This window comes from Accipiter gentilis, chromosome 6, assembly GCF_929443795.1.
Source record: "Accipiter gentilis chromosome 6, bAccGen1.1, whole genome shotgun sequence".
NCBI lineage: Eukaryota > Metazoa > Chordata > Aves > Accipitriformes > Accipitridae > Astur > Astur gentilis.
Genome location: NC_064885.1, coordinates 29900773 through 29917783, shown reverse-complemented (window position 1 = coordinate 29917783; position 17011 = coordinate 29900773). Strand labels below are relative to the sequence as shown.

At 40.4% G+C, this 17011-nt stretch overlaps 1 protein-coding gene across 3 annotated transcripts; it reads right to left on the bottom strand.

Annotated features, from left to right (window-relative positions):
• Positions 1–1701: 1701 nt before the first annotated feature.
• Positions 1702–17011, bottom strand: PPP1R2 (protein phosphatase 1 regulatory inhibitor subunit 2). 3 transcript variants are annotated; one of them, XR_007506320.1, is made up of 8 exons: positions 16822–17011; positions 11989–12096; positions 11428–11508; positions 11020–11123; positions 9592–9774; positions 8120–8328; positions 6522–6572; positions 1702–5194 (listed from the first exon to the last, which is right to left on the bottom strand). XR_007506320.1 is itself a non-coding variant. In XM_049802565.1 (7 exons), the coding sequence occupies exons 1-6, from the start codon at positions 16977–16979 to the stop codon at positions 6568–6570; spliced, it is 639 nt and encodes a 212-aa protein (XP_049658522.1). In that variant the 5' UTR covers positions 16980–17011; the 3' UTR covers positions 1702–5194; positions 6522–6567. The 3 variants fall into 3 exon arrangements, 2 of the variants coding, with proteins under 2 accessions (XP_049658522.1, XP_049658521.1); XM_049802565.1 differs by lacking the exon at positions 8120–8328; XM_049802564.1 differs by lacking the exons at positions 6522–6572; positions 8120–8328.

The following is a 17011-nucleotide window of genomic DNA, read 5'->3' as shown; positions in this document are numbered from 1 at the left end:
CGGGCGAGGCGTTCGCTGCGGTGTGGGGGGCTCACACAGGCTGCCGCCCCGGCGGGCAGCCGGTGTCGCCTGCTGAGGGTGCAGCGGCAACTTTGGGGCCGCCGTGGAGAAGTTAGGATTCCGGGTGCTCTGCAGCGTGTTTCCGTGCTCGGTCTTGGTGATAACTGTAGATTGGTGTTACTTGGGGGAGGTTCAAAGTCGTCTTTGAAGGAGAAACGCGAACAGCGGGCGGAGGGGGGGAGGTCTATAGAAGGAATATCAAGCGTGCGTGTTTGGGTTTTGTATGGCAGCTTTGCCTGAGAATACTTTCTGAAGGCTTTTCAGACAGTGAAAGGGCTGTATGATAGAGTGAAAAGGACCGTGTTGGTTCTCTCCCACTTTGTAAGGGAAGGACTGCAGAAATATCGTACGTTTCTGATCCCTTAAGAGAAAACAGCTTTAACAAGTTTGGCATTGCTTAGTGTTCCCGGATGTAAAAATGACAAAGGCAAAGGAGTGTCAGCCATCCCCTCACCCTCAAAGGCAGTGACAGAGGAGTACAACTTACTATTCAGGTTAAACTGGGCAAGGATGAAGCAACGTCGCACCAAGTCACAGGCTCCATCCTGCAGTTACAGGGACACAGTACTGGGAAGCTGACCCAAGTTGCTGACGTTCACTCTCAGCTCCTCCAGGAGTTTGAGGAGCTGCCATACCTGCCCCCAGCGAGCCTGCTCACCCCCTGCAGTCTTCACACCCTCCATTCCTCCAGTGCCCCATCATCCACACCAAGCTTCACCTCTATTTTTTTATCCCTTTCCCTCTTTCTTATCCTACCCTCTCTCGCTGACTTCTTTTTGGTCTCACAAGAATAAACAGTCAACATGGAAGGATGGATGGGAACATAAGACTTCTTTCCAAGAAGCTGAATGCCTGCTGTACCCTGAACTGTCCCTCCCTTGGTTAAGGTGTCCTTTCGCAGAAGGGAAGCTTTTTGGTTCAGTCAGTAGTGGTTTAGGTTTTGGGGGGGAGGGGGAGGCTGGGGGTTTTTTTAAGACTGGTGAAATGTCAGATCCAAACTACAAGTTACACAGATGCAACAATTGTATATTTTTGTGAACTGTCTGTTCCTCACCAAAACTAACCAAACTACCACTAGTTTGGTTAAGGAGTCAGGTGCATCCATCACACCCATGTAGAAAAAACATCAAGTTAAGATATTTTTGTATCACTTAGGCTTTGTTTATGTGGTGAAATCCACTTTTCAAGTACAGTGTGCAACTGAAAAAGAAAGCCCAGATCTTTTTTTTGGAATACAGTTTTACTTCCTAAGAATTAGTTGGTGTTAAGCATTTTCCATTACACAATGCTAATGAGTGATTACTCAATGGTGACCGTGAAGAGACAGACCAGTCTTGCTTTAATCCTACAACATGCAAAGAAAACTACCTTGAAAAATGCAACCTTTTCTGGTGTGCTGCTGTCTCAAATTCATGATTCAGGTTCGCATACCTGCCCTCACATCTAGGTAGCCAAGCCACCACAAAACGTGAAGGTGTATACAAACTGATGTATATCAAAGTTATGCTATAGAGTACTTCCTTGTTTGCAACGATGAGGAAACTGCAATATTGGATAAAGTATTCATCTATGAACACACCTGCAAACCTTACAATATCTGCCAGTTTCTTCTAAAAAGCTCCAAGAAGTCAAACCAATACATCTAGTATTAGTGCCAGACGGCACTAATGAAAACATTGGTTTTATTTATGTTGTGACACTTAACACTGGTTTCAAACAGAATCATTACATTTGTGAGGTGGTATCATAATAAACACCACAAAAAGCATGTTACAGAAACAAAGAGTTCTGGTAAGATACACAAGTTTAACATGAGAGAGCAAGCTGTGGAAAAAGATATTTGCTGTTTCCATGAACTACATACAACTCTGTGTGAAAGAAACTTTAAGAACAGAAAAAAACTTTATGAAGAAAGAGTTAAGGCTCTTATTTGCAAGTGATCTTCCTTTTGGAAGCATATTGAAAATATTTTCTCTAAACAGGGTGCAGTTTGAGGACTTAAACCTGTGCAAGAAGCTTCACAATGATGATGCTGTGGAGCTCAATGTCCACATTAGTAAGGGCTGCATGTCTTTTGTCTTCTCTTTACACCACTTTTTACTGTACGAATGACCGTTTACCATATGCACCTCATGATTAAGACATGCATGCAAGCTAAGTCCCCATCAAATGTAAAAAGAGAAAAGGCATTTCTTCTCTTGTCCCCATTCAGCAGGGAACTATAATTGCTATTCCAGAATAGAAGGAAAGCGGACATCCCTTTGTAAAAAAACCCATACAGAGTATCTGTAGTTACTGCAAAGTCAGCTTGCCTATTTTAGCTTTTAAAATGCAAGAAGGTGTAAGCCTCGATAAAATCAAGTAAACCAGCCTTTCAGTTAAAAGCAGCATCAGGTACATCAGGTACATCAGGTTGCACCCCAAGTGAGCGAGACAAAGCAGCACGAACAGAATTTTTGCTAGCACTGAAGAGAATGAAGAGCAGAACAAAGCCTTTAATAAAACCCATAACTAAAAGGAGTACAAGTTCCAAAATGGCATCTAACTGAAACTTGGGAGGTTGGTGGCACGGAAAAGGTGGGATCGCCCAGAGAGCTCAAAATCATCCAACTAATGAAGGGACCTACTGTACATTCTGAGGTTCATTTAAAACCATCTTCATGGATCTACATATACCGTATCTCCCTCAAAATTACATACCCATTTCATCCAGGATTGTGGGAGCCATTACAGGGAAGGTCTTTACTGGAAGTTAGCAAAGGGTTTTTTTGCTTGTTAAACAAAATGCTTTGCAGGCATTGTAGGATACAAAATACCCCTGCTGAGCACCAAAATGCAAATGAGGTCTTGGACACAGAATGTGGCAGGGAGGGCGGGGGGAAGTAAGGCAGGACAGTAGTAGCTCATATAAGAGCTGCTTCTGATGGATTCTGCCTCAGTTGCGGGTACAAAGTACCCACTTGTACTCATCACAAAGTGCAAGTAATCTGTTTTACAGCATTGCAGAAGACATCTGCATTACCCATACACATTGGTCAAATCTTGACCCATTTGTGCTCCAGTCTGATTGCTGAGTGCTGCCACTCTCTCAATAGGACCTAACTGCCCTAGCTGGGGCAGACCAGGCTGTCAGCTAGCTGGTCACTTTGAAATACAGGTTGGTGCAGACCTTCCAACAGTCTGAACACTGCAAGCTGGTATATAAAGGGTGCAAACTTTAAGTTTTGATGTCCTATTCTTGGGAGCCAAATTTAAAGCTACGGTAAGTGACTTCAGGAGTCAGAAGTATCTAAATGCTTACTCTTTGTCCCTGTTTATTCTACATAAATGACCATGTTTGATACAGGAAGAAATAGCATTCTCCGTATTGAAAAATTAGCATCACCACACTGGACTGAATGAAGAGTTCAACTCTTTCTTGTGAAAAGATGCTATTAAACTTGATTCAGGCCCTTAGAAGACTAAATATCCCACAACTGACAACCCCATTACCTACTAAAGGGAAGAGATAGTTGGGAAAGGCACACTACAACACCCAATTAGCACAAGTCACAGGTATCTTTGGCGATGCATCCATTCTAATGAATTATTTCTGTATAAATCTCTCAAAGGACAGCATCTTATTGCTTTATTCACTCTCGGTCTCTCTGGGATTTCATGAAAGCTCACAATTCAGAATGCATATAACTGTAAAATAACTTTCATTCCTTTATTCAAACTTCACATATACAGTGGACAAAAAGACATTTTAAAATAGATCCATATAATTATATGGATTTTTGCAACATATCAAATTCAGATCAAAATTATGATATAGACTGTATTCCATAACCAAACTAAAGCTTAAGTGTATACTTCATTTGTGTAATAAAACCCAGGAACTACTCTGAATACTGGAACATTCACCAGTCAAATTCCACCAAATGGGAAGTTGTTTACAGCAATTTGGAGATTCAGAATCCCTCTTTACAGGGGCTGTACAACCACACTGTAAACAAGTATTTGAATTAGGCAGTTTCCCTTCTATTCTTCCAAACAGCCTTCATTTTACAAAAGCAGCTGCTGTAAGTTGCAATGGGTACAGCAAGATCTAGACCAGTGGTTTTCAGTACGCAGGTTGCCAACCCCAAATGAGTAGGAGATCATCAGCAGTTATCTTTACATAAAGAACAGCCAGAGCCTAAACTCAGCTCATCTTCACAGTCCTGATGTGGATTTGCTCATGGTTGGGCATTTTTCCTCAAGTACTAGTAGCACAAGCACTCTTCATGCAACTGGAAAGGACCAAAAGTTTGAAACAAGAGCTGGAAGAGTGACAGTGGATGTGGTTTTAAGAGAAAAGTTGGAGGGAACTTCCATGTTCTCATAAGTCAAAAGAGAGCTCCACAAAACATCCAGTCCCGATGGAAGAGATAATGACAGTTAAATGCAAAGTTCAAGTTAACACATTTCCAGTGTAAAAACATTCCCTCCACCAGATGTTAGTATTGCCTTAGTCAACTAACAACTGATTCTGAACACCACTCAAAAAATAATACAGCTCTTCTAAAGACTGGGGAAGTACAGGTAATAACGTACTGAAATCTAGATTAACAGGTCAACACTTTACAAATAAGTTGTAAGACTTAAATAATCCCTTTTTAAACTGCTCAACACATCTGATAAATAGCTTGCATGTCAATCTGATATATGCTGTACCGTTTGGCTCTTAAATCCCAAACCTTTCCATAACAGATACCAGACCTAGAACACTGTCAAATAAATAGTGAAAAACCAAAAGATACCGTCTGTTTTGAAGCATGAAGAGTAACAGTATATTATGCAAGATAATAAGTGTTATACATACAGGGAATGCCATTCTGGTTGAACAGATTATGAAGCAGTATTCTCCATGAAATACTAGGCACAAGAATAAATCAATTAGACAGTTTTTTCTGCCTAATGGACAAGTCTAAAATTAACATTCTTGGCAATACAACATTGTAACTGATATGCTTCTCAATATTTAAGAGCCTTAATTGCAAAAATCATGAAGCGATGTTTATATTTGTGACTTTGACAAGCAGTTACAGTTCTGGACAGATTTCTTCTATGCTGTGTGCTCTACTTTCCAGCTGGTCACGAGTAGCATGTGCTGCATAAGAAAGATTACAAAAAATAGGTAATTCTTCACACTCATTGAATATTTTCAAAACGCACACAAATATCCTCCTGAAATCATCTTTGCTTCTCCAAAGGTAATGTTTGCCAACCCATCTTAGCAATGCACAAGCTTTTAGCTTGAGAGTGTGGAAACTTCTAAAACGGTTATTTCACCTTCATGTTCTGAAGAAATGGCTAGCACCATTGTTCAGCATACCAAGCACTCAATGCTCACCACCCCTGGAACTGGGAGGATTTAACCGAGGAGTTGAGAGAGATCAATTTGCAGAACTAACATATAAGGTTCCTGAAACACAAGCAAGCATAGTACTTTTCGGTCAAATCTCATTTCCAGATGAGACACTTTAAAATAAAACAAGCTTATAAATGAAGGAGCACAGTCTGTTGTGTTTTTCAGGAAGTCATTAAACTCATGGTTTTGAGCCAATGAACAGCAACAAATCAGAAAAAGCTCTCTCTCATCAGTGCTTTTCATAAGAAAAAGCCCACTATATATATTTATATTCAGTGGCATAAAGCAAAGGTCAAATCAAACCACGTCCAGATGATAATAATCTTTAAAAAAGGCCAGTTAGGCTCAGGCATGAGTTAGACTTGGTAACAAGCGCAGTATAACAAGTGAATAGCATAGCTAACAAGCATAACCAATTTGTGTATGCTCCCAGCCTTCTCACTTAAATCATCTTTAGGGTGATGCTCACCGTGGTTAAGAAAACACAACGTAATCTGTGTCTACCAAAGGCCAAAAGGGCACACCCAGTCAGATGACAGCTAAACTGATGAGCAGTTATCATAGCAATGAATGCTAAATGAACCATAAAAGAGAGAACAATAGTTTTGCTGCTTGTCAATTGAACTGCTGTAGATCACACCACTGTAGCTGATACTTTTGTGTAGCAGAAGTAAAAACAGGTCTGCGCTGAAATCATCACGCTTAAAGCTACCTACATCAGGAATCTCTCCATCAGTGATTTCAAAGAGAATTTCTAAAAGAAAAGCGTTTATGGAAAGGAACAAAGGTCACTTTTGCTGGCAAAGTCTATTTATGTCGTTTGTGGAGTCATAAATAAGGAGTAGCCAGAGAAAAATCAAGAGAAGCTGAAACGCTAAAGCAAGTGATCCTAATGCAGTCTATAACAACTTTAACTTTCTCTTCGACCAAAAGGCTTGGCTGCTAGAATCCATGTGCATGGGATAAAGGTACAGCTACTTGAGGCAAGCAAAGAATCGCCTATCCATTTAAAACACTCGTTAGCCCACGATGAAGACACGGGCAAAAACATACAAACAGTTCTCACCATTACTGACTGGACTGGCCATCTTCATTTCAATCAGCAAGAAATCTCAGTCTGTAACCAAGAAGCGCAATTCATTAGCAGACCTGGTGGTATCTGACAAACTTGCTTAAAAAGCTGTCCTAAGTCTTTAGTCCCTTCTTCAAAAGGGGAATGTAGGGATTAGAAGAATACTGTTAGTTTTACTCAAATACAAAACAGACAGGATTAGAGGGTAGAAAGGAACATCAGGTAAGAGAAGGACAGAACCTTTAAGGGATCTTCACAGACAAATAAAATTCCAAGTGAGAAGAGGGTCTCAAATTGCCTGTAAAACAATCCAGGAGCCAGTGGAGCCCTAGAGTCACAACAGACCACTAAGAAATACCTCTTATGTCACATCTTTACCTGGAATGATCATCAGTACTATAGAAATCATGTTATTCCACTGGAATAAAAAGACACTGCTCTCACTTAGGTAGATTTACAGTCTCAGACATAGTAGGTGAGTGGTAGCAACATCACCAGATGATCTCGGTAACTTCAGAAGAACTGAAGTCAAATGGAAGAAACTATCAAAATGTATCTACAATACAACATGCAGAAAAAGACAGACATTTCCTTTGCAGTTAAAGGCAAGTGTCAGAGCTGTTAGTCAGTTTAACGGAGTGAAGCCAAAATAAGCCATCACAAAAATCAGCTCCTGCATCACCCAATACGCTGAGTAAAAACCCTCCTTTTCTGCTCTATAAAAAAAGCACTTTAAAATACAATGATGTGAAGTCAAAGAGCTCTTCAAAAGCTATCCAGATGAAAAAATCTTTCCACACGCTTACAGTCCTAACAGGGGAACCTCAGGAACAAGAATATTAATAGCATTTTAATCCACTTCCATGAAGGAAACAACCAAATTAAAATACTGTTTTAAATACGCAATTTCTTAATATGACCAAAAGCATGGCATGGCCCAAAGCAAACTAGCAAAAAACCCAAGTAGCTACTGTTAAAACTAGCTATTTAAGAAACGTTCTGTAGCCCTAATATCTGTTTAATCAACATTTATGAATAAGGAGATTCTTCTGTGCCCTCAGAATACAGATGAGAGTGTGATAAAGAGTTGTCCTCTCAAAAAAGTTACTTCAGTAAAACTTTGACATTACTTTAACACAGCTTTGTTGCTGAACATTTATCACCTCAGCATAGGAATTTCTTAAAACACAGGCAGTGGCAGAAGACAGAGAGGTTTATTATTTGTTTTGTCCATATTCCATTGTCCTTTGACCAACCCTGCCACAAAGAATCACACATGATCAGTCTGAGGGCATTCAAGTCACCAGCTGCTACAAAAGTGAGACCAGTACTTAACCTCAGAAAAATTGATCACGTACACAGACCAAAAGCTATGATAGTTGATACAGAGATTAGGAGATAATGAAATATCAAGGTTTAAGCAGAATGATACAAAACAAAAGTGAAGACTTGAGAACTACATCAAGTTAATGGAAAGTATTTCTATATGCCATGGTGTGGAGGTGAACCAGTTAGTTAATGGGTTGATAAACTGGCAAACAGTTACGTTTATGGAATCTATTGGCCATGAGCAGTCCAAAATTGATAATTACCAGTTGTGGCTCTGAAGCTGGTTATGAGGCAAGGTGGAATGGACTTCAACAATAGAGATGGAAAAATGCTGCAAAGGTGTGCCTTCTTTCCACTGGCGAATGCAGCTGGGGAGCGGAGTTGCCTCTGTTTTACAGCAGAGTGCAGAGAGATGGCAGCTTCAAGCCATGGAGAAAGGTCATAAGGTTGCCTATTGGAGCACTCCTTTCCCCTGGAGAGTGAAGTTCTAGTAAATAGCCATTATAAGGCGTATGTTAAGTTACTGGATAAAGTCAGTCCATCAATGGGTCTCAGACACATACCAAATGACCCTTTTGGAGCAATTATGAAGGCATTAGTCCTCCTGTAATAGATAATGGGACTAAAGTGTGCAATCCACAGAACTTAAAAACACACAACTTTGCAAATCACCTTTTTATTGTGTGGAATTTAAACTAATTTTAGAAGAGTTTCTAGTTCACATGGTTGTGAAAAGCAAATGTGAACCAAGTTAAACCCATGCAGCATCTTCCCAAGTCTGCAGACTGTGCTAACATTTCATAGTTTTGCCAAGCAACAGATGAAGGTGGCTTAGACTTCATTGCCACTAGTCTCATAAGCAACAAATGTCAATTTTTTTAATGCCAAAAACTTGTTTGAAGCACTGTTACACACAGAGGTGGGTAGTGAACAGCTGTAGTTATTCACCAGAAGGCCACCACAAAAACCAAAGACTTTTATTGTACAGTCTACCCTTTTCACCCAGAAAGAAGCTTAAAGATGAAAGAGAAGGTGTCAGCCTCTATAGTTTTACGAGTTTTCTATCAAAATACAGCCCTGAAGCAGGTTCCAGAAACAGCTCCCAGCTAAAAGTCCCAGACTTTCTTCCAGTAGCTGCACTAAAAGCAAAGCTGAGGATCTTATCCCATACTATAGAAATGAACATTACTGCTTAAGGACAAGCGCCTACTGAAGTCCTAACAGCAGTTCTACCTTACAGTAAGAAAGGCAGAAGTTCTTACTTCAGAAGTTAGATGCACTCCTCTCAACAGGGAGGAAGCACGCATGCTAGTTTCCCATTGCTGGCTACATGATAGTTTGGGAGCAGAACGGGAACTGAACCACAACATAAGGCCAGGCTCTCCCATGTGGCCACAGCTTTAAGTGTTCTGTACAGGACAACTCTTCCTTTAAAAAGGATGCTGGCAACTTCACTACCAAGAGTCAGTTATGCTGGGGAAACAGTATGAAGCAGAGGTGTTTGCTTTTCCGTTATGTCGCAACAAACAAAAGCCCACATGCTACTTAGCAATACTGATGGTTTTGGTACCATGCTACAAAGCAACCTATCAACACAGCATGCAGTATTGCACATTGAGCATTACATACATACTGTGCCCTTTCTATTTATTCTCATACTTGAGTGTACTCATTCCCCAACAGCTGAACGGACCACCAGCACTCAAACATGCTTTTTGATTAATCAGCAGCTCACCATGTTCAGTAGCTTCTGTATTCATTGTTTCTACATCTGCAGCATCATGCATCTCTTCATCCTCATCCTCATCATCCTCTTCTTCACCATGTAGTTCCTTTGCAATGAGCTGTCTTGCCAGTTTGATGTTTCGTCCTTCATTGTAGTGCATTTTTCTCTTCATTTCAAACTGTTTCTTTTTCTCTGTGGACAAACAAATGCGAATATTTCTTTCTTCTCTTTTTTTTAAAAAAAAAATCAACTTATTTCCTCTTCAGAGAGGCACTAACTGCATCCTATGTCAAATTTATTCCTACTATTGAAAGTGCATTGATTATATGATCAAGCAATCACTGAATTTTCAAGCAGCAGAGAGTTCTTTTAAATGAGCCTGACTTACAAAAAGGCTAGTAATTAATGGACTGGAATGGCTGAAGCACTTTTAAAAGAACCTGTCTGCAAGTAAGAGCAAGTCTGAACCAAGAGCAGCATCTAGTAACAGCATACAAAATTCCAAAGTTTCGCAAGCCTTGTTTCTAAGTAAACTTAAGGACAAATTGAGATGTACTGGTGGGATAGAAGATGAACTTTTGCAGATGTCTGACTTGACTCCTGGCTAACTACCAAAGGCCTGTTATAAGAGATATATTTACCACATGTAGAAGAAAATATTTTCCACTTTCCCCACAGCCTGAGGCCTAACTTTGCTCAACATATTAAATGCTAGTAGGTCTAGTAGTAACGCATTATAATTAAACTTTTCTTATTGGTAGCCCCAATGCTGTTTTTTTTCTTCCTTTAGAATAGTAAGGCTAGATGCTCAAAGCTGAGGCCAGGAAAGATGAGAAGGAACAGCTAGATAATGCAAGCCTGAAACCTTAGAAGTATTGTTGTTTGACTGTTTCCTCAAAATGTTCTAGCCCAAGCTAACACAAAACAATATCTCTGTTGAAGATGCAATTTGCTTTGGAATAAATGTAGATTTCCTGCTGGATCCATCTACCAGTTGCTTTGAAAACAACAGAAATATCATCTGTAGGTCTGCAAGAAATTAGTAGCATCTTGACTGCAGTGGTACTCATTGAATTGTTAAGTCTACCTGAAATATGTTCAGATTAAGAACTATGCCCTCACGCCAAAACTGGAAGAGCTTCTTATTTGAGAAGTCTAGGTTTCTTAAGAGGAATTCCCACACCTTAGGCTTGTATACAAGCAGGCAGCCAGTAACAGCAAATTCCTGTTTATATGTAGATCCCAGACCAAACAGTCCTGATCAGAAACAAACAGTGTATTTGTTCAATCTTTTACTTACCCTTCAAAGACTATTTATCTCCATTTTCAAATCACAACATTTTTCTGATAGTACTTCTTCTTCCCAAATATTTCTTCTGAAAATCTGAAACCATTTGTAGGAAAAACAACAAAACAAAGAAAACAATTTATGCCTACCTCGTTCTTCAGGTGTTAATTCTTCATCCTCTTCCTCCTCCTCACTGCTTTCCTCTTGCTTTGCTATGATCTTGGGTCCTTTACCTTCAGCTGCAGCTGCCAGTCTACATAAATCATGCAATACAAAATGCTGAAACAGCAAGTTTTTCACTGTTTAAAATACATTAAATTTCAGAACACTCATACAAACTGCTTTGTTCATTATTTTTTGCCATATTTATGTGTAGTAACAACCTGCAAGAGGTTTTAAGTACCAGTGGCCCTATCAAACACTGAAAACGAATTAATTTGAAAATAGCAAAAGTCTGACTTCTAGAGAAACCAGCAACACCTTTCCATAAAGAAAAACTACTCCAGGAAAGAGCAAATTATCTTAACATTTAGTCAATTTTCTATGACAATACTTACTTTTTACTCAAGACATCTGCTTTTAAGGGCTCATTTGATTCTGAATCACTCACTGCATCCTCATCATCTTCTCCTACCATGCTTGGAGAGCAAACAAAAAGTAGCCTTTATCAATAATTTGCTGCTTAAAAATTGCTTGATAAAACAGTCAAAACATTACAACACTCAATTAAAAGACTCCTTTAACACCTTAAAAACTTTCCAAATCTAATTTAAATATTGATATGACAACTTTATATTCTAGTACATAGATGTTAACTGAAAAAAACCAAAATCAATACAAGTCTGACTTATTTATTCCATTCAAAGCCTAAAGCCTAAAACCTGCTAGACATAAACCTTCTAAAAATTGACTTTGTCCTTTTTGACAGTTCTCCTTGATAGCTATAAGCTTTTATTTAGAAGCTTTGTAAATCTGAATATGTTGCATATATCCAGCAGGTCTGCACAGTCTGTCAGGCAATCAGCTATAGTAAACACTACATCATCCACAAAGACAATTTTGCTGTAAAACTACTATGTCACCTGGCATCATTTAGGACAGCAGTTCAGCAAGCCTACCTGTGATAAGGAGTACTTGGCTCATCTATTTTCATCAAGCCATAATCTTTGCCTGCTGGGTGGTATGTAGCTATGATGTTCATTTCATCCCACTTCTGGGATTTTTTACTGAAATAAGAAAACAAAGTTAAATTTTCTTATATTCTAAAACCAGTTAGTTCTGTTTGGCCACAGAAGGAATGTTTAGAACATCTTTTGACCTCTGCTGCATACTAAGCACAAAAAATATTGTTATGACACACAGGCATGTTCGAAGTATGGCTATTAAATAAATACTGTTCTATACATACTTTAGTGAAGTCATGACAAATTATCAGTGCAATTTAATTTCCCTAACAATTCACCATAGCTAAATAAACTCAGTGATCTATAACTGTATTCTTATTCATGTACATACATATGTTTTTCTCAAGAGACTACCAGTCTTGTTCAAATCACTGTCCCATTAACTGTCCACTTTTGTTACAAGTTACTGTAAAATCATTCTTCCTCTTATTACAACCCACAACACTTCAACAAAACCACATAACTTCCACCTCACCTCTGCTCAGTGAGCTGCTATGATTATTGGCGAAACTGTTACATAAACAATACCAACAAACAAATAACTTCCTGCAGTAAAATAAACAGCACTGAGCAAGCTGGGTATTAATACTGCTTTTGTAATCCTAAATTGGAATCATAAACCAGAACCGATTCACTGCTGTAATTAAGCTGAGGAAGTTTCACATTTTACAGACAGGCACCAGTGATGTTACATTATTTAGAACTTCCTCAATCAATCAGATAATGTACCATTTTATGTATATTTGCAGAAACAAAATCCTACCCAGACTGACAAAATATATAAGCCACAGGGAAAGCAGTTGCCTTGTGGCCAGAGGAAGAGTCACCCCTCCACCGATCTAAAAGCCACAGAAATGTTTAACCAACAGAAACTACAAGGTTCCACATTTTCTCTATAAAGGGTATTGCAAGCTTCATACGAGGTGGTCTTTCCCTTCAACTAAACCAAGAAATTTAACTTCACAATAGTAAAATAATTCCATTATTTAATATTACCTTATGCATTAACATATTCCTGTTGCAAATTACTATTTAAGGAAGCAAATGTTACAGAGCTTTGTTGTTTCTTTTTGTTTGGGAGCAGGGGGGAGTTTGAGGGGGGTAGTTGGCTGGAAGACTTTAATGTAACTACTCTTATTTAAACACAGTCCCTTCCAATAACAAATTTGAAAAACTTATTCAATCTCAATAATGCAACTGCTCTTGAGCAGAAGTAAAACAAAACCTATAAAGCAAAATTCCAAGCACAAACTAAATTTTACATTTACAGAGAGCACTGTATATAATACAATGGGAAAAAAACCCTAAAGGGATAAAAAAAAAAACCAAACAGATGTAGGAGTTGATGCAGAATCCTACATGCCACAGACTTATACTCCAGAAATGAATACAAATTAAGTGAGCTTAATCGCCTTAGCATATAGTAACCGATGCCAAACTCTCATGTTTGAGGCTTCAGATCTATTTAATCATTTTGTTGGAACTGTAACACAAGGATTGCAACCTAAGCAGACAACACGTGAGTCAGACTGCCTGCTCTGGCAGGGTGGAGAGTCATGAGCTTCATGATGACAAAGCAAGAGCTCTAGTCTAGGAATGGCAGTTATTCAAACCTATCTATTTAGGAGTCAAAAAAATCACCAGTTAAACATCAGCTAAACACCTGCTTAAAGTTCACCTATGACTAACATAAGATGATCGTATGGTTACATAGTGAGCGCATGAGAATTTTTACTAGCCATAGCAGTTGGACAATGGTACGCAGCCCCTGCAAATAGACAGAGCTTAGTTGAAGGGGAAATGTAACAGATGGGAGAAACTCCTATCACATGCTTTGTGTTCACCACACTTGCCCAGAGTGCATCAACGTTTATTGCCTGGGCTCACAACTCAATACCCAATAATAATATTGGCAACCTTATAAGAACCTTTTTGGCATACACTGCTCTTGAAGTTAGACAACCTACAACTAGCAATTCAGTAAGTTATAAATAGAAAATTGAGGAAGCTTTTAGTGGTTTAGTTTTTCACACTCATTTCTTTAAACTCATATTCCAACACTAAAAGCCTTGGCTGTGGAACACCTCCCAAAGCACAATTTAGAATTTAGCTAAGGAAAAAAATTATCATTAGTGGCAAACAGACAAACACGTCATTTCACCTCTCCATGTAAAAAGCCATCACAGGAGAGTGACTAAGTGCTCTAAAAACCCACACTTCCTTTGACCGTCTCCAATTTAGCATGCTTAGGCATGCCTGAGCAGCGTAAGGTGAATGATGGAGCTTAGGACCATCACAGAAAAATGCTTCCTGACACCCCTCAGACATAGAAACAGGAAATCTAATCTTCCTTAGGAAAATCAGATTTGAAAAAAAACTCGGAAATGCTCAGTTGTATTCTTTCACTTCTTTAAACATATATAATAATTTATTTTGACACCACACCTTGACAGGCAAGAAGTTTCTGCAGCAGTATTACTGAAAGGAACACCCTCACACCTCACTTGCTCCTACCATAGCAGACTCTTCTCTTGCCTGTTCTGACACAGGAGCTTGCACACAGGTGCACAGAGTTACTTAGTTATTTTGTAAAATATCAGATCAACTCACTCGGGGACTCTTACAGGAGCCTTAAGGCAAAAAATACCGTATACCAGGAATGCCAAGAACGTGTCTACCATTAAACTGTGATCTCAGCTCTCAGGATCCAGTTCCAGTGGTGTGCCAATTTCAGAAACTTCCCTCTTGCATCATATTTTCAATGAGGAAGTTTTCCAAATAATTTTACCATCACTGACAACAGTGCAAGGTCAATAATGATGCAAATACACGAGAGTTCTACTGAACGTGGTGCTTTGAAAGATGACAGCTCACACAATGAGCTCTTTCATCTGCAGCTATTTTAAAGGTATTCAGACCTGAATTTCAATATTAGAAATAAGCAGGGAGGCTGCTGCTAAGAGGCACATGAAGAAAGCAGATACCTGAATTTATAAACTAATTTTTAATCTTCAAAGAAAATCACAGCTATACTATTTATCATTCTTTTAAGTACAAAATTATTTTGCTGAAGTCAGAAATAACACTGATTTAATGAAGTGCTGCCAACCACAAACAATACCTGCACATAAACCAGCTTTAAATACCCTATACTGATCTTTCCAGGAAATCTTCTAATGCAGCCAATATCCTTTAACTTGCAAGGCAATTTCAGAATTAATCTAATTGACTTTATTGATTCACATTGGTAAACAGGAAACAGAAGCTGGACTCCTGCCCACTTAACTGCTCCGCAAGAAATTACTGTGTACTATAACCAATACACCATATACTCAATTCATCAGTTTCTTCAAGATGGTACATAAGAGACTGCAGAAAATAAAATAGAGGCTACCAATAGCCAGTTTTACTTTAAGACTGGTGTGGTAGTAAAGACCTTGTGCTACATTATATTAAAACTAAAGAACAGGGAAAAATCACAACATTTGTGTAGCATATGGCTACTTACATTCACCCCCTTCAAAAACATCATCTCATTTCTTCAGTTGCAATAATTTCTTCCTGGAAAGCAGGAGCAGCTAACACAGGCAACACAGCAAGCCAAAAAATTTCAGTCTTACCTTGCTGACTTTAGACTATATTCATGACTTAACTAGGCAAAGAGGAAAGAAATATTACAATACAAAAAAATAATTGCATGTCTATTTTATTTTATCATTACTTCTCTCCTTGCAATATTGAGCGAGGTCCCAAATGAAAAGAACAGTCAAAAGCTATTTCATAAACATAGAGTTCAGGTCAAACCCTGGTCATTGTAACGTGATAGACTCTCAGAGCAACGTTAGGCAGCACGTACTGGGTGCTAACTAACATCAGGAAAAGCGCAAGAATTCTTACTGGTCAGGGACAGCTGCTGGCTGGCTAACGACCACTTCTTGCATATTTGGACTAACTCATCATGTTACAATGAAACCAAGATTTTCTTGTCATTCAAAACAGAAACCACATGGCCAGTGCATATTCTCAGGCGTGAGGTCTTCACAGATGAATCTTGCACAAGCAAGAATACATCTTACTTGTGTTTCCAACCCAGAAGAGGTCCTCTCCCCAAGGACACGCTTCTGGTTACAGAGAAATAAGCTACCTTTGAGAAGGCTGCGACTAAGTGTCCCATGGCAAAGTGCATTTCCCAAACTGTAAACTGTCCTCGCAGCTACTGTAAAACCCTTCTGTTCGTCTTTCCGAACGAGCATTTAAGGCGAATACTGCTTCTGCTAGTACTACCTAAACAGCAAAGAATCACATCAGCTCCTCCAGGTGCCACACTGCACGCCTGGGAAGAGTCACGACTACAGTTCCTCGGTTCTCCCCATTCGGGCAGCCCTCGCGTTCTCCCCCCAGGGCCACAGCCCCGCCAGCCCCTTCCCTCGCACAGACCACCCTGCCCCGAGCAGCGCTCCTGCCTCAGCCGGCTGCTTCCGCTGCCTGACCGCCACCGACGGGGGGAACCGTGCTCCGCGGCCGCCACGGCGCGGCAAGCACACGGGCGCGACCCGCGTGCCCCGCTGCACATCACCCCCAAAACACGGGACAGCCCACGAACCCCCAGCTGGGGACGCCGCCGGGCAGACCCCGCTCCGCGGAGGCCCCGGACGAGCGGGGCCGGCGGCGAGGCCCAGCTGAGACCCGCCGCCGCCTTACCACCACCACCACTACCACCACCACCACTACCACCGGGGCCCCGGCAGGGGTCGGCGCGGCCCTCACCCGTGCTCGTCCTCGTCGCGGGCCGGGCTGGCCCGCCGCGCCCCGGGGGCCGCTCCCCCCCCCGACAGCTTGCCGCCGCCCTTCTTCAGGATGCCCTTGATGGGCCCGCGCCCCGCCGCGCCCGACGTCGAGGCGGCCGGCACCGAAGGCGCCTCCATCGCCGCGCCGCCCTCCCGCCCGCTTCCGGCCT

What these genes read in the sequence shown, in the direction of transcription:
- PPP1R2 (XM_049802564.1), bottom strand. Translation starts at nt 16,979, where the DNA reads ATGGAGGCGCCTTCGGTGCCGGCCGCCTCGACGTCGGGCGCGGCGGGG. An exon ending in CGCGACGAGGACGAGCACGG is followed by an intron (nt 12,097 to 16,821) that starts GTGAGGGCCGCG and finishes TTCTTATTTCAG; the next exon opens with TAAAAAATCCCAGAAGTGGG. An exon ending in GCAGATGTCTTGAGTAAAAA is followed by an intron (nt 11,124 to 11,427) that starts GTAAGTATTGTC and finishes TGATTTATGTAG; the next exon opens with ACTGGCAGCTGCAGCTGAAG.